Source organism: Prunus mume, linkage group LG4 (genome assembly GCF_029339155.1).
Source record: "Prunus mume cultivar Tortuosa linkage group LG4, ASM2933915v1, whole genome shotgun sequence".
NCBI classification, from domain to species: Eukaryota; Viridiplantae; Streptophyta; class Magnoliopsida; order Rosales; family Rosaceae; genus Prunus; species Prunus mume.
The window spans coordinates 12,358,986-12,377,304 of record NC_142701.1 but is presented as its reverse complement, the minus strand read 5'-3'; the positions used below and the strand labels follow the sequence as shown (position 1 = coordinate 12,377,304).

At 36.5% G+C, this 18,319-nt stretch overlaps 2 protein-coding genes across 6 annotated transcripts; both read left to right on the top strand.

Moving 5' to 3' along the window:
• Positions 1-149: 149 nt before the first annotated feature.
• On the top strand, positions 150-5,853 carry LOC103342884 (putative leucine-rich repeat receptor-like serine/threonine-protein kinase At2g19230). 5 transcript variants are annotated; one of them, XM_008246544.2, is made up of 13 exons: positions 150-413; positions 549-1,086; positions 2,114-2,583; positions 2,871-3,012; positions 3,098-3,169; positions 3,252-3,323; positions 3,415-3,495; positions 3,591-3,751; positions 3,817-4,031; positions 4,122-4,251; positions 4,341-4,403; positions 4,921-5,110; positions 5,322-5,853. In XM_008246544.2, exons 1-13 carry the CDS (start codon positions 314-316, stop codon positions 5,779-5,781), a joined length of 2,694 nt encoding a protein of 897 aa, XP_008244766.2. In that variant the 5' UTR covers positions 150-313; the 3' UTR covers positions 5,782-5,853. The 5 variants fall into 5 exon arrangements, with proteins under 5 accessions (XP_008244766.2, XP_088907441.1, XP_088907438.1 ...); XM_089051315.1 differs by lacking the exon at positions 549-1,086; XM_089051312.1 differs by lacking the exon at positions 5,322-5,853 and having other exon boundaries at positions 4,921-5,114.
• Positions 5,854-10,471: 4,618 nt separating this feature from the next.
• On the top strand, positions 10,472-16,504 carry LOC103342862 (senescence-induced receptor-like serine/threonine-protein kinase). The gene is made up of 15 exons (XM_008246512.2): positions 10,472-10,561; positions 10,642-11,191; positions 11,952-12,439; positions 12,722-12,866; positions 13,015-13,086; positions 13,237-13,308; positions 13,405-13,485; positions 13,723-13,892; positions 14,122-14,378; positions 14,469-14,601; positions 14,829-14,927; positions 15,082-15,174; positions 15,387-15,449; positions 15,660-15,849; positions 15,992-16,504. Exons 1-15 carry the CDS (start codon positions 10,474-10,476, stop codon positions 16,401-16,403), a joined length of 2,913 nt encoding a protein of 970 aa, XP_008244734.2. The 5' UTR covers positions 10,472-10,473; the 3' UTR covers positions 16,404-16,504.
• Positions 16,505-18,319: the final 1,815 nt, after the last annotated feature.

Genomic DNA, 18,319 nt, shown 5'->3' with positions numbered 1-18,319 from the left:
AGTAAGTGGATCATATTTTATCCCATATGCTACAGTAGTGGAAAGTAAACAGAATAAAATAATGGGAATTTTAAACTTATTTTACAAATATTATTGAGTATTTTAAACTTATTCTACAGAATCAACCCTCAAGCTGACACCCCATGGAACTTGGTGGACAAGTTGGAAGGAAGACTAACCAGTAGCTGATTAGGGTCAACGATATCGACCCAATCAAAAGCTGTGTTCATCACAATATCGAGGAAATTGTAAGTAAAATGATCATATATATCAACTACAAAGCAAATCTGCTAAGTGTTTCCCGAGCACAACAATGTGGAGGACATTGAAGCATTTCCTCCTCTTTGCACTGCAGCTTGGTGGTTTTGCTCTCAATCTCATGCTCCTTGTTCATTGCCAAGATGATCAATCAGGTATGACTATATTATATATATATATATATATATATACTCTGCAAGAGAAAATAAAGAACAGTTAACTTGGTGCTCTCTCTCTCTCTCTCTCTCTCTCTCTTATGTGTGCAAATGAAATGCGGATGTGTGTTTCAGGTTTCATTAGCATTGATTGCGGCCTAGGAAAAAATTCTAGCTATATTGAAAAGACAACAGGCATTCACTATATTTCAGATGAAAGCTTCATCGACGCCAATGAAAGTAGGGTGGTTGTATTGAACGATCAGCGAGATAAGATGCAGCCGTACTGGTCTCTTAGGGCTTTTCCAAAAGGAACTCGGAACTGCTACAAAATAAATGTTAAAAAGGGAACCAAATATTTGATCCGAGCAAGTTTCTTATATGGGAATTATGACGACCAGTATAGATTGCCAGAATTCCAACTGCATCTTGGGCCTAATTTGTGGGATTCAGTGAAGTTGGAGAATGTCTCCACAGTCACAAACAAAGAGCTCATACACGTCCCTCTGCGAAACTATATACACGTTTGTTTGGTGAACACAAGCAAAGGGGTTCCATTTGTATCAGCCATAGAGCTAAGGACTTTGCCTAATAATACTTATATAGCAAAGGCAGGGTCCTTGGCACTTGATTCGCGATATGACACTGGTCAAGTAGCAAAGCGAGCGTATAGGTCAGTAATTTCCGTGCATATATATATATATATATATATACATATTTGAGGGATTTTCAAATAAAATAAGTTTATTTGAAAGATACCCTTGTCACCTCCCCTTGCCCGAAAATCTTTGAGAGCCCGGAATCTGCTCCTCACCTGGTGCCCACCATTTGTTTGACTAAATGCCTCAAGAGGCTTTGCTGTTTTGTTTGAGCATTTGGGTAGTTTGTGTTTGGGGTATTTGAAGTTTTGGTTTGGGTTTTTGAGTGAATCGGCAGGGGGAAGATTGAGATCAAGATAATTGAGAATGCTAATAGCAGACAAGTCACATTCTAAAAGAGACGTGTTGGGTTGCTCAAAAAGGCTCAAGAATTGGCTATTTTTTGTGATGCTGAGGTTGCTGTTATTATCTTCTCTAATACCTTTATAGTTTTTTTTTTCTGGGGACAAATTACCAATTTTTTTTCTTCAGAAATTTTGAGGTTCATGCATGTGTTTCTTCTGACCATGTTTCTGTGATGGTTTATTCTGTTTTGATAAAGCTTTTGTCTTTAGTTGGTTCACCTAATTTCCTCATGATTACATACTTTTTAGGAATTTATTTGGGGTTTTGGGTTTTCCCTTTTTTATTTCGCTTCAAAAAACTATGCCATCAATTTGAATAATCACAAGTTTTCTTAAATTCTAAGCATATTTGGTTGTCTAAATTTGTTTTGGAGCTTGTAGCGTTTTAAATATTACTCATTCCCTGAAAAATTATTGACCTCCACCACTGGGAGCGAGATGCTCGATATGTCATTCACATTATTGATATCATGTTGATATGGATGTTGACATGTTCTCCATGTAGATGGTGTCATGCTTTCGATATATGAATGTTGATATGTTCTCAATATGTTGTGCGATACATTGTCGAGTATTCCAATCCAGATAACCTGGAATGGAATCCCACTTAAGGGGGATTATGTTTATGTATATGTATATATTAAGAATTGCCATTCTTTTTCATTACATAACCATGAAATATATTATCTCTATTTAGGTATCCAGATGATATACACGATCGCTTCTGGTATGGCTATGACCGCGATGAGTGGACACAATTAAACACCTCGTCCGCCATAGATAACAATGGTTTCGAAACACCACCTGTCGTGATGACTACTGCTGCCACGCCAAAAAATGTAGATGATTCTTTGAATATTTTCTGGCAGCCTTCTGATAACAGTGGAAAATATTATGTTTACATGCACTTTGCAGAAGTTGAAAAGCTCCAAGGCAACGAGTCTAGACAGCTTTACATTACTACGAACGGAAAGCCCTATTTTGGGCCATTTGCTCCTGCCTACTTGTCTGTAAATACGATTTTTAGCGTGTCAGATTGGAGCGGAGGACAATATATTACTCTTTCAATCTCTAAGGGTGGGAACTCTACCCTCCCACCGATCCTTAATGCTTTCGAGACCTATATGGTCAAAGACTTCTCAGAACCAGAAACAAACCAACAAGATGGTAATTACTTATGCTTCCTTACAAAGTTCAATGTGACACCGTCTTAGATAAAAACTGAAATCATTTTGTCGATGAACAAAGGGCAAAACAATTTTCAATTTCACCGATTTTTTGCAGGGACGATCCTTATTAGAGAGCCTAAAAAATGGATTACAATCATTGGAACACAGACTGAAAATAGCATGTTCTCATATGTTATCCTCGCTTGAAAACTTTCCTATGTATAGATATATATTAAGTGATTTTTTGTGATCGAGATTTTGTGTTGTCATATGAAAATATTCTAGTGAATGCAATCACAAACATCAAGTCAGCACATAACATCAAAAGGAATTGGCAAGGAGATCCCTGCAGCCCTCAAGTTTACTCATGGGAAGGTCTAAATTGTACTTATTATGAAAATGGCCAGCAGCCAAGAATAACATCCTTGTAAGTAACTCTTCACAAAAACTTTCAACCACTTATGTTTTAGTGAATTAATGTAATAATTTGCGTAACACATGCAATCTTCCAGGAACTTGTCTTCAAGTGGATTAACAGGGGAGATATCTCCAAGTATATCCAATCTCACCATGATACAAACTTTGTAAGTATGCTTTAGTTACTGTGTTTGAAATATCTACTGCGTACATACCAAACGAATGACTTGTTGATGTTCATCATTTCAGGGATTTATCGAACAACAAATTAACGGGATCAATTCCAGAATTTCTGTCTCACCTGCCAAAGTTAACCATCTTGTAAGTTATTGAATTGCTAATGGGACTAAACTATAATTCTTTCATCAAGTACAAATTCTGGTGACAAAATGCAGTGGTTGTGGCTTTTCAGAAAGCTGGACAAAAACAATCTCACAGGTTCTGTTCCAAAAGGACTCATTCAAAGAAGGAAGGATGGTTTTCTATCATTCAGGTCTGTTTGTTTATTAACAAATAAACACAGAAACAACATCTTGGTTGATTATCCATCAAAATCTTAACAGTTGCCCTCAACCATTTTGTTATCAGTTTCTGCGAAAATCCAAATCAATCCGAACAAGTCCCTTGCGAACTAAAGAAGAAACACCGTACCAATATTCACCTAGCGGTGTATATCCTTGGATTCTTCATTCTCTTATCAACAATATTAGCTGTCTTATGGGTGGTCTTTAAAAAGAAAAGACAACATGGTAAGACTGCCAAATAACTTTCTTGTTTTTTGGGAGTATTTTACTGATAACCCTTTTTGGTGTAGAGATGATGAAGAATTTCAACAAAAATGAATTTTTGGAGTCACAAGGTCAACGGTTTACATACTCAGAGATTGTGAAGATTACCAATAATTTTGCATCAATAATCGGAAGAGGCGGTTTTGGAAAAGTGTACCTTGGTACTCTGAAAAATGAGACTCAAGTTGCCGTGAAGTTACTCGGTTCATCAAGGCAAGGCTCAAATGAATTTCGAAATGAGGTAGATATGCAAATGGGTTACTTCATATTTACCTCTGGATCACGAAAGTACAGATGTAAATATATACACATGTTGCATACAAAATTGCAGGTTATACTTTTAATGAGTGCTCATCATAGAAACTTGGTTTCTCTCATTGGTTACTGCGATGAAGGTGACACTATGGCCCTTGTTTATGACTACGTAGCCAATGGAAACTTGGAACAACATATTTCATCTGGTATGCATGATTTTGCAAATGATTTTATTTTGAACTTGAACAATTCAGAGATATATGGAATCGTGATGATCGACAACTCTTGGGTGCAGATGTAGGTAAAAACGTTTTGACTTGGAAAGAGAGGCTTCAAATTGCAATAGATGCCGCACGAGGTAATTGAACACTGAATAAATAACTACTAGGTATATATAAGTTTGGCGTATATGTCCAGACACCTTATGTTTAAGTACTTCTAAATGAATGTTTGGATTTGAATAAGGAGACACTTCTCATCTTTACAAATCACGGTTTGACATATATGCAAAAAAAAAAATTCATTAAAAACACAGAAAAATTTATGCATAAATGTCATACTGTGATTGGAAGGAAGTAAGAGTTCCTGTTTCCAGGAGAAGGAGGCAAGTATTTTCCTTTCTATTGGTTTGAGGACGAACCTTGTTATGCCGTACCTTTACTTGATGTTGAGAAGAGAAATATCACTAAAATAAGAGCTAATTCGTACTTTTAGTGTTTGAACATTCATGATTCATGAATAGATTTGAACATCTGAAATGATCCCTTAATATAGGTCTGTGTTTGATACTTTCCTCCCTCAATATCACGTGTATATATAAATATAATTTTAATTTAGTTTACTTACCATAGCTCATGGCAGAAATATTTTTGCAGGACTGGAATATTTACACAATGGTTGCAAGCCACCTATTGTGCATAGAGATCTAAAGACATCCAATATCTTATTGAATGAAAAGTTGCAAGCTAAGATAGCTGACTTTGGTCTTTCTAAAGGTCTTGCAACTGAAAGTGCCACTCATGTATCAACCGCGGCCAAAGGAACATTTGGATACCTGGATCCTGAGTAAGTTTTAATCATGCTAATAGCTAGAGTTCTCGTAGAAATTGTTTGAGGTCATATGTTGGTGTTGCCTAGAAACCAAGAAATTCTTCTTCCAGTTGTTGATATGACAAGTTCAAATTTTGGTACTTCAATATTTTAAAACCATTTTGACTGAGGGGTTGTTTTATTAAATATATTGTTCACAGTTATTATTTTTTCTTATTCTCTCCAGATATTGCAGTACTGGACAACTTAACAAGAAGAGTGACATATACAGCTTTGGGATTGTGTTGCTAGAGCTCATAACAGGTAGAGCAGCAATAATAAGAGATTTGGAACAATTACCTATTCACATATGTCAATGGGTGAGGCCTAAATTTGAGAAGATCGAAATCGAAATTGAAAGCATTGTGGATTCAAGAATACAAGGAACCTTCCTCAACTCTTCTGCTAAAAAATCCATAGAAATTGCCATGGCATGTGTGTCTTCAACATCAATCCAAAGGCCCGATATAACTGTTGTGTTTAATGATTTGAAAGAGTGTTTGGAAATTGAGATGCCTTCTGAAATAACAAAGGTTACAGAAGCTTATAAGAGCGATGAGAGTCAAGATACAATCAGTTCAAGCGGCTCAATTATAAAGACCTCCCACATCAGGTCTGAAACTGAAAGTAACACTATTAGTTGGTAATTCTGTAATATTATTTGAACATTTTGTAACCGAAAAAATATATTATTTAAAGTTTCGAATTCGTTACGGGAATTTTTGTTACACAAGCTTGGCTTGGATTGGCTTGCACTAAATTTAGTATCATGTTTGTTTCATCTAATCCTAGTCTTAAATGGGATTGTCACTACCAAGCCCACCAAAAACACCTCTTTAGGAGGGGACTAATAAACTCGTGTGGAAAGAGAGGATTAACTAGTTCATGCCAAGATAGTCTTGAGTAACAAAAGAGGCCTACGAGTACTTGTGCAAGCAATAGATATGGAGAAAAGGTTAATGGACATACTAACATAGTCAGTAGCAGACCTATTAAACTGCAATGAAAAACCATTGTAGATGCTTCAAATTGCACATTTGCTCAACTGGTGGTTGTGCACTCCAGATGTTCGACAAAATGACTCAACCAAAGTCTGTTTGCTGCGCTGCGCTACTCCTTGAGCTCCTTTTTAAATTTACTTAAATTTATTTTTTTAATAATAAAAAGTTCTAACCAAAATGACGTCGTTTTGGGCCAAGCAAAAAAAAAAAAAAAAAAAAAAAACCTTAAGAGGCAAACTGCAATTCATGGGCTTTCAACAACATGTTTAGGCCTTCATTTTGTGGGCTTTAACATCATTTTCTTTCTTAGTTAAACAAGGATTACGAAAAGATTTAAAAAAGAAGGAAATCAATTGGGTTGCTATTGCAACATTTTTTTCCCTCTTCACCAAAAGTAAGTTTGTTGTGTTGGTTTTTTTTTTCCTCTTCTCGACCAAAAGCCAATTCGTTTCTTCTTCTTTTTTTTTTTCTTTTTTTTAAAATTATAGTTTTTCCCCCCTTTTTTGTAATCTTTTTTTTTCTTTTTCTAATTTGGCTTTTATGATCATTATTCAATAGCAAATTCGACACAACTAGAGGTATGGTCAATTATAATTTGTTTATTTTATTTAATTTTTTAATAAAGCTTTTAGTCTTTCAAAATTGTACATCCGCTAGAAAATTTCTGAGTCCGCCAATGAACATAGTTGGCTATGATAATTGACGTGAGCTATGACATGTATTAAATGTTATGAAATGTATGGTCATGAACTGCTTTTGGTATTTGTCTTTTTAGGCTAGCTAGTCACCGGTGAAACTTCTAAAAGGTCGATTTTCCACAACATGCAAGTACTACTACAAAATAGAAAATACCCCTTAAGTCTCCATCATATTCATACTATTTTTTGTTATAAAGAAAACCAACAATCAAAAAAGGAATATCTATTGCGTGCACAAATTTCTCATATATATATACAGTCCCCTTCTATTGAGGAATCCTTCAAATAATTTTATTTGAGGGACGCCTTTTAGGGTACCCTACAATTTTTTTTTCCAATGATCCAAACAATCTATTTTTCAGGTCTTCATTCATGGATCATCATTACAAAAAATTAGACAAATCGGAAACCGTTTCGATATCCAATTGTGTCCTACAAAATCAATGAACACGACGCTTCAAGAAAGTACTAAAATTTCAATAACTCAATTGAATGGTCAAATGATATCGGATTCAAGTGATTTTTTGTAGAGATGATCTTTGAATGAGTATCTACAAAATAGACGGTATGGATTAGTGAAATACAATCCGGAGTGGGCCCTACAAGGGGTGTCCCTCAAATAAGCTTATTTGAGGAATCCTCAATGGAAGCTCTCTGTATATATATACAGATCCTCTTCTATTGAGGGATCCCTCAAATAATTTTATTTGAGGGATACCCTTTAGGGTACCCTACAATTTTTTTCCCAATGATCCAAACCATCTATTTTTTAGGTCTTTTGTCATAGATCATCCTTACAAAAAATTAGACAAATCGGAAACCGTTTCGACGTCCAATTGTGTCTTACAAAATCAAGGAATACGGTTCTTCAAGAAAGTACTAAAATTTCAATAACTCAATTGAGTGGTCAAATGATATCGGATTCAAGTGATTTTTTTGTAGAGATGATCTTTGAATGAGTATCTACAAAATAGACGGTTTGGATTAGTAAAATACAACCCGGAGTCGGGCCTACAAGGGGTGTCCCTCAAATACTTATTTGAGGATCCCTCAATGTAAGCTCTCTGTATATATATATATATATATATATATATAAGAAATATCTATTGCGCAAATGTATATATTGCTGACTTGACTCGAACGGGTCAAACGGCTTGAAACATCCATTACTAATGGATTACTCGCTTGTAGTTTAAGGGCCAGTTTGGCATTGCTGTGCTGTGAAAATAATCGTTGTCAAATTTACTGTGAGAGAAATCAGCTATGAGAGAAAACAGTTTGACGTTTGGTAAAATTTTTGTTAAAAGTGTTGTTGATATTGATTTTACGCATAATCAGAAAATGATTGCCGCATAATCATTAAACCCAACACCTTTTCAAAATTGATTCCTGCATAATCAGAAAATGAAAGCACCTAATTAGCTGCTTTCCCTTATAGCTTTCTCTCACAGCAATTTTTAACAATAAGTGATTTTTTCGCAGTTTACCAAACGGGTTGGGCTTCTCAAAATTTTAAAAAATCACCTATCACCCCAAATAAGCAATGCCAAACTGGCACTAAGTGGTTAAAAGCATTTACTCTAAACTTTAAGGTTCTATGTTCGATTCTCCCTCCCATTTTATCACTTGTAAAAAAAAAAAAAAAACCAAAATTCTCATAATTAGCCTTCAACAACAACAACTAGGTTTATGTCAGGAGCTTTCCTCAAGGTGTCAGCAATGGAATTAAGGCCTTTGGAATCAATCTTTCTTTAGGGATGCCAATGAAAACTGTTTCAGAGTTCATTTCGAAAGTCATAAACGCTTGTTATTATGGAAATGTAGCGACGAAGACAATATATATTATTTGCCAGTGCCAATTTCAATACCGAAACCACAAAAGAGATACAACGACTTTTCGTTTCTTTTCCTGGTAAAATAAGCGACACTTGCCAAGATGCAGTATTAGTTTTTATCCTTTCGAGGAGAAAGATGCATTATTATAGTTGAACAAGTGTTAATTTGTCATCAGTGAAATGTACGTACACGTATTCATTGACCAGATTTCGCAAGACGACTGGTTCAACTTCAACCTATTTGTAAGAATGCATAATTTATTAATGATGGATCTTTCAAGCCCGTCCACGGTCCACCCACAAAAGTCGTCGACCACACTTTGATTTGTAAGTTGAATAATGGGTTTTTCATATATAAGAAAATGATATACTCTTATTGCTTTATATAATTTTCATAATTTGTAAAAAGAATAATTAATAATTTATAGTAATTGCATTACCCCATGAACTTCAAACCCCTCTCTCTCTCATCTACACATAATACTAATACGCGAATTAACTCAATAAATTTAAGGTATGTTAATAATACGCAAGTTAGTTCATTAGATTCAAAGTATGTTAAGAAAAAAATGCGTGTCAACTTTCAAATTTTGTCTAACTTGAACTAGAAGATGAATTAATCATGTTGTAACCATCAAATGTGACCTATATATAACTTCAACCGCGTTCTTTGTAAAATTCCAATCATGATTCATATTCAACCTGCATTTGCGTGTGTATACATGACGTATTTGAACCTCCATGATCAACTGTATTGGAAATTGTGGTGAACATCCACTTGGCATTATAAACAAAGATAAAAATGTTAGACAAAAGTTTAAAGGATTTTCAAGTCTGAGGAGGATAATGACACTTTTTTGATGACGTCCCTTCACGACTAGTTGACTTAATTAGCAGTTTTTCGAACCAAAAAAAAATTATTTGTTGACTTAGTAGTCTAATTAGTTTCTATTTTAGAAGTTAATGTCCAAAATACCCTTAGACTACTGTTTATGGGATTTACACAGTCGTATTGATTTGGATTAAATAATAATTAAGCTCCAAACTTAGAAAATTTACCTATATATTACATATGTTGAGAGTATTTTGTCCTACGTTGAAAAGTTAAGATAACTAATTAACTTATAAGTAGGTTACTTTCTCTATTAATTACCAATTGATTTTTGGTTGGAACCTAAATTTTGTTGATGATACTAGAGCAATGTTATCTTGTAAGGAGTTGTGGGCTACTCATTGCCAATTAGGCTTCGTTGCGACACATTGTGACTGGTATCAATCTTCTTTTCTTGCTTCCAAACTTCATGTACAAATGGTGAGCCAACTCCAACACATTGTATATATGTATGTCACATACCAATATTCTTTTTTTTTTTTTTGGGCATCAAATAGGGGTAGGGGAATTCGAACATGAGAGCTTCTTTAACATTGGGAAGTAAGCTAGTTGGTTTGCATATAAAGATTTGAAATTTCTAATTACATCCATGAGCTATATAATTCATGTGGCACTGGGGATGGGAAGGGGGTAGATCCTATAATAAATCAGAAAAAAACCAAAAAAAAACAACAAAAAAAAAAAAAAAAAACAAAAGAAGAATACAACTAGACCCCTAGACTCAAAATATTAAATTTGGATAGTGTGTAAACAGAATTATTTATTCTCACCAGGACTTATTTACTTTGAAAAGTAAACTTAGATATAAAAAGACAACGAAGTATTTTAGAAAAATACAACTAGACCCTAGAAAACCCTATATATATATAATGCTGTCTCTGAAAACAAATACGTATCTTATTGCCCAAGTACTATGATGTCGTGGGTATTCAAACAATCCCTCTGGGCACTGCTTGGTGGTATTGCTCTGATGCTCCTAGCTCATGCCCAGGATCAATCAGGTATATAATATATATGCATGTTTCCAGTGAGAAAATAGAGTTGATCTTAATTGGTATATAATTCTCATGCTTTTTCCCAGGCTTCGTAAGTATAGATTGTGGTCTAGAGCAAAGTCCCGGCTACACAGAAAGAATTACCGGCATTTACTACATTTCAGACTCCTCTCTAACAGATACAGGAGACAGCAAGTCCATATCGCTCGATTACAGAGATCAATATACACGGCCCTTCTGGTTCCTTAGGAGCTTTCCCCAAGGAACCAGAAACTGCTACAGCATACGCCTTACGGGCGGCAATAAATATTTGATCCGAGCAAGCTTCGTGTATGGTAATTACGATAGCCAGAAACGTAATTTACCAGAATTTGAACTACATCTTGGAGCTACTTTGTGGGATTCAGTGGCGTTTTCGAATGCGTCCAGCATCACAATCAAGGAGCTCTTGCATAGCCCTGCGCAAAACCATATACATATTTGTTTGGTCAACATCGGCACTGGGGTTCCGTTTATATCAGCAATCGAACTCAGGCCTTTACCCACTGCATCTTATCCAACACAGATGCCCAAACAGTCCTTGGCACTTCTGTTGCGCTATGACGTTGGTCAAACAGCTAATACAGCTGGATACAGGTGAGCCATTGCTTAGGAAAAATTTATGTATGGTATTAAAATACGACAACATAGTATAATTCGTTTTTATGGGTAGACGCAGACCCCTCACCTCTTTTTATTTTTTATTTTTATAAGTATATTTTTTATATATATATAAACATCATCTATATATGTATATTAATATATTTTATGATACTTTTAATCTTTCAAGAATCTCATTTCCATGTCTACTTAAAAAAAAAAAAAAAAATTTACTATATCTATTATTGTTTTCTCTCCACCTATGGTTTGTTTGGGTTTGTGAAATTTTTTGTTGTGTTCTCTCCACAAATGGTTTGTTTAGGTTTGTAAAATTTTGATTTATTATCTCTCTTGAGTATAATGGATCTTCCAAAAATTTATGCGTAGATTACAAAAGGAAAAAATTTGTAAATATTATATATATATATGATGTTTTGGTCCTCTTGGTTACTTTAGCATGTATTGTGAGTGGAGATTTTTTTTTTTATATACATTTAGTGAGACGCCTCCACACATGAAATTCTAGCTCCGCCACCAGGTAGACGACATAATTGATATTTCTCACTTTTTAAGAAATAACGTCAATAAATATCTATTTTTATTATAACACGTGAACTAGTTATCCATCTTACATGGCCATAGTCTAATACCACTCTACAATTACTCGTGGCGCAGGAGATAATATATACATTTGCAAGTATTCAATGGTATTTTTGCCGAAAAGTAAACTGATGGTATATATTTGTATGCCATACAGGTATCCGAACGATATTTATGATCGCCTATGGTATTCCTATCCCCGCGATGATTGGGCACAATTAAGTACTCAATCCGTCATAAACAACGATCAAAACACATACCAACTACCATCTGATGTCATGCGTACTGCTGCCACGCCAAAACATATTTCGAGCCAATTCTTGAATATTTCCTGGGTGCCTGCTGATGAATATGCGGAATATTATACTTACATTCACTTTGCAGAAGTTGCAAAGCTCCAAGCCAGCCAGATCAGAGAGATCTCTATTACCATAAATGGAGAGCTCACTTCGGACCCATTTGTTCCTCGTTACTTGTACACAAATACTATTAACAGCACCCTGGCTTTCAGAGGAGGAGGAGGAGCACAATCCTATAATTTTTCCATCTTTACTTCTGAAGACTCTTTCCTCCTACCTATCCTCAATGCGTTCGAGATTTATATGGTAAAAGAATTCTTAGAATCAGAAACAAACCAAAAAGATTGTAAGTACTCCTTCCCTCAATTATTACGTACCTACCTTTCGGTTAGGTACTATAGTATATGTATCACACAATGTCTTAGGCCTAAATCGATGATTAAATCTAATAATAGCTCTGCACTAAATCGGACGGCTATTGAGGAATCCTTCATTATAAGCCCACATTTTTACCCCTCATTATAGTCTCCTTAAATAATAGTTGCAAGAGTTGGGCTTGAATCTAAAAGGCCCTTAAGTTTTCTTGACATAACGTCCTTCTTTTTGTATATGATGAAAATATTATTAGTTGACGCAATCGCAAACATCAAGTCAACTTATATAATTATTAAGAACTGGCAAGGAGATCCGTGTGGTCCCAAGGATTACTTGTGGGAAGGTGTCACTTGTACTGCTAGTGCTCATGAAAATGAGTCCCGAAATATCAAATCCTTGTAAGTGTATATATGTATATGTATATATATGCATGTATATATATATGTGTGTGTGTGTGTGTCCTCAGACAAAATTATTGATGATTTGATTTAATTATCCCTTTTTAACTTGGTTTATAGTTACGGGTAAATGCAATGCAATCTGTAGGGATTTGTCGTCTAGTGGATTAACAGGACTGATAGCTCCTTCTATATCCAATCTCACAATGATACAAACTTTGTAAGTAAATTAATATACATGTTGTCATGAGTATTACAAAACTAATGAATATGGTGTAGCCTACAGCAGCATACATGGTAAGATCGTAATTTCATTTTCACCCCAATAGCATATGAGTTGATCGGCTCAGGCTCATGCTCATGATTTCAGAGATTTATCAAACAACAACTTAACAGGACCAATTCCAGACTTTTTGTCTCAATTGCCAAATTTAAATGTCCTGTAAGTTCATTTTCAAGATTATGTACATACATGGGGCTAAGTTAATTACAATCCCTAGTGAGAAAGCATGGTTAGAGTATGTGTTTACTTCTGCAGAAACTTGGAGAACAACAAGCTCACAGGCTCAGTTCCAGTGAGACTCAGTGACAGAAGCAAGAATGGGTTGCTACTATTAAGGTGCTCCTTTATTTTGCCCAAAAACAAAAAGGCTATGATCTTTGAATTTTGTGTGTAACTCTGCCTAAATTGTGTTTAACATGCGGCATGTTCAATTTCTACTTTCAAATTTCTCTAGTGTACATTAATTTTCCGATAACTAGATTATTGAGAATCTGATAGCATCTGCTGTACTTATTCTAAAACAAAGTATATGCTTGGAAATCTTACTACATTTGCCTTAAATTACTTTTTCAGTTTGTGCGGAAATCCAAATCTATCCGGACAGGTTTCTTGCAATAAGAAGAAGAAGCACAACAATCTCGGTGTTTCGGTAGGAGTCCCCGTTGGAATTTCAATCGGCATATTATTAGTTGTAGCAGCTGCAGCTATTTGGTGGCACTCCTTTAAAACCAAAGGAGAAAAAGGTAAGAGTGCCGTAATAGAATAGCCACAGTGTTTCATGAAAAAGAATAGCCAAAAAAGGGCTCCCACACATGAGTTGTTTAGCGTAAAAGTTTAAAATTTTGGGGATGAGCATTATCACCACACTAATTGCCGTTCAATGAGTGTGATTTAATCTAGGTTAAGCTAATCAAATCCGTATCCGCTGAGCTGTAAATTTAGTGCTTAACATAGTTGAAACCTAATTTGAAGCTACCACAATGCCAGAGGCGCAAGAAGTTGGCCATACTGATACTATGCCCACCGTTTTGAAGCCCCATTCTGACCCCCGTCGGGGTCAACACTTCACTAAAGTTGAGATCACGAATATCACCAGTAATTATACATCACTGCTTGGAGAAGGCGCATTCGGAAAAGTCTACCGTGGCACGCTGGAAAATAAGGTTGAAGTTGCTGTAAAAATACTCTCGCCTAGATCAAGTCAAGGCTTAGAAGAATTTAATAACGAGGTATAGATAATCCAACTATATATATTTCTTTCTTGTCTGGATTCTTTGTTGAAGATTCTACAAAGACGAAACATGCATATCGAATTGCAGGTTGCGCTTTTGATGAGTGTTGCTGATCATAAAAACGTGGTTTCCTTAATTGGGTACTGTGATGACGTTGACTGTATGGCACTTGTTTATGCGTTCGTGGCCTATGGAAATTTGAAACAGCATTTATCAGCTGGTAATGATCGTATATTCATACGTATAAAGTAAAATATAACTCGTTCAGCTTTTCTCATCATCATTACACGAATATGGACTTTTGCAAGTGAACCTGCTGCTATTTGATTGCATTTCATCATATACTGGGAAAACAATAATAATAATAGTAATAAACCTAGCTAATTAACTTCAATTTCCGAATCTTTTCTATTCTTCATCCTAAACAACTGTTGACCCCAAATACAGTACTTTCACCTTCACCACCTGCATCAAGCCCGCAGTCACCGGACCACCGCTACATATCATCAGCTCCATTGCTTGTACCGTCCCATCGCTCTGACTCAGGTACACCAATATTGCTATATATTCATAAATGGCATTTATGGTGAGAACTTTCTCCCCCACGCCGCTCCCCCTTTTTTCCCATTAGTATTACGCTGCCTGTGTTATTAACAAATGAAAAGAGTAAACCTAATTTCAGTGTACACCTCAAATGCAGAGCTCTCACCTTCGCCATCTGCATCACTTGCACAGCCGCCTCACACCGGCACCACATTGTTTCACACAGCACATTCACAAGGCCCCGAATCAGGTACTAAATCTCCTTTCAAAACTCGTGATTGAATTATTAATCTCATTTCACTTTACAAATTATAGAACATTAATTTACATCATTTTAAAGTCTATTGTTTATGAATTCCTTAAATACTTTTAAATTTCCTCATCCCAACACACTACAAGTTTCCCTCCGTAATTTTCTTTTTATAACTGCATGATTCATTGATAACGAATTCTTGGGTGCAGATATTATTATAAGAGTTTTGACTTGGAAGGAGAGACTCGGTATTGCTCTAGATGCCGCACGAGGTAAGCAGATTAGTAAATTACAATAGATCTGATATGAGTAGTCACTGTACATACGGTGAGGCTCAGGAAAAACAGTGTGAGAGAGTTGAGATATAAAGCCAGTTTTGTTCTTTTGCTAGCTCAAATGATATGAGTACTGTATGCTCTTATACTAGCTCCTGCTCTTCGACCAGTTTTGTAGTAGTGAGTAATGGCTGCTGAATTTTATAGGACTGAATTACCTGCATTCTCACCGCAATATGCCGATAGTTCACAGAGATATAAAGCCAGCCAACATTTTGTTAGACAAAAGATTGCAAGCCAAGATAGGTGATTTTGGTATTTCTAGAGCTTTTGCAACTGAAAGTATCACTCATGTATCAACTTTGTCCAAAGGAACACTTGGATACCTTGATCCCGAGTAAGAATTAACTATACATATATCCTGTTTTTTGCTTTTGTTTTTGTACCTTGTGGTATATATTTTCAATAGCCAATTTATCCAAGGGATTATTTTATTAGATTCGACCTTGTTGACACGTTTTCTTGCTATATTTGTCCAGATATCACAACACAAAACGGCTCAACAAAAAAAGTGATGTATATAGCTTTGGAATTGTCTTGCTAGAGCTAATAACCGGTAGAAGAGCCATTAACACTGAAGTAGTACAACCTAGAGGACCAGAAGTATGTATACACATAATTGAATGGGTGCGTAATGAAGTTAATAACCAGCGTATCGAAAGCGTAGTGGATCCAAAATTACAAGGAAAGTACAAGATGGATTCTGTTAGGAAAGCTATACAAACTGCCATGGCTTGTGTGCCTCAAACCGGAGCCGAAAGGCCAGACATAGATGTTGTCTATAAGGATTTAGAGCAATGCTTGAAAATGGAGTCGGCTCCTGATCCTGAACCAAGGACTACAGTGAGCGATGATAGTACATTTCCAACGATCAGGTGCATGATATCATAAGTTAATTAATGCTTTATGTAAACACAATTTACTAATTAATTTGTATAACTATTTGTATTTTTATGGTACATTATTTGAAATTGAGAGTTTGATTGATGCTACTTTTATAATGGAAAAAGAAAGGGCAGGCTAAATGATTTTTTTTTTCTTTCTTTTCTTTGTATATTTTTTTTCCCATACGGTCCAATTCTAAGGTAGATTCTGTTCTGTTCATGGGTGGCAAAGTCAAAGTAGACTCTAATCTTTTGAAGGAGTTGACAAGTCAATTATGATATTTTTAAAAGTGGAACAAAATTCAAGGTTCGAGTCTTCCCTCACAAATGGTGAAATTCTTTTTGCAGCAACGTCTAATTGCAAGCCATAATTAAAGTAGTAGAAAAATCTATAAATATATACAGGTGAATAAGGTCTGCTCTGGTGACCCTCTTCATCTTTGCCATGTGTCATAGGATGAGCGAACGGCGCGGCGTGGCGGAAGCGAAACACAAATTTCGCCACTCAAAGCACACTGTGCGGCCCAGATCCTTCAGATCCCGGTCGGTCTTCTCCCACTTCATGATATTCATGACTCTCACAACTTTCCGAGAGGTTCCCCTTCAAGTGTCGTCTCCCACTAGACAACGAGTCACACTACCTTGTAACAATACAATCACTCCGCATCCGGCAACGAACCCTCGACGCCCATACATCAAGCGTTGCATAAGACACGTCAACTGCATCGACCATGTCGCATGCTTAACAATCTTATGCATTTAGCCTTCTGCTAGGAGGGAACATCACTTATGCACGAGGAGTCATAATTGGGCATAACTCCTTCATACGAACTCCGAATGGCGAACCGTCAATTGTGTTACCTGTGTCTCAACATCACGAACGTCCCAGTATTCTTAGCTTTTTTAGGTTTCTCCCTTAACCTTCAGAAATACCTAAAATACCCTTTCATAAATGCAACCCGGCCAACACCAACTATTCTAGGTCTTAAGCTCTCGCCCTTCCACACTTAGACTACCTCTTAAACGCATAGATGTCCCAATGGAGTCACGATAGCACTTGTCTATGTGCAACCCGTGACATTCTCCCCCACTAATAGTGTCGACGTCCTCGTCGACGTGCCCCACTGCACTGTCGACTTCGGAATCACGATAGCACTCACTTATGTGCGATCCGTGACATTCTCCCTCACTGATAATGGCGACGTCCTCGTCGACATGCCTACTGCACTATTGCATAATAACACCATATAGGAATATCCTATTCTCTTCGCTCCAAGGACCACAAAGCACCACTGCCTTAACCCTTTTCAACTTCTTTTTCAAAGTTGTATTCCTTTCCCTCTTTTGGGCCGAGACCTCTGTCTCCTGTCGCACTCAACCCTTGAACAATCACATGGCCCGCTGGTCAAGTACTTCTGCATTTTCCACATTTAAAGAGATGCACCCCGCCCAGGCGTAACTCGAAAGCCAACCATGTGTCCTTTACGGCACCTCCATTTGTTTATGCTCCTGCACTGCCATACTTCCAAGGCATTCGAGGTTCTCCCCTACTTATCTCGTCGGCACACCTTCACCTCAAGGTGCCTCCACAACAAAGTTCCACAACACTTAGGCCATCATAATTCACCAATGACAGGACCCGCCCCAGAATTTCCCTTGAACCCGAGGCGGATCCCGTCTTGGTGCCGACATCACACTGCGATGCCGGGCCCACTACTAAAAATCCAAGACATCATACCAAAATTTTGGCAGAGTCTCCCCTGTAAAATGCTCAAACCCAACAATATTCAACCTGCATAATTTACATAATAGATAAATTCCAACTGCCAGCATGCTTTTAACATACAGCAATCCAACATAAAATGGCCTCCGGCCTCAAGTAGCAACCTAACATGGGCGATAACAGAGCATCTACAGAATTTA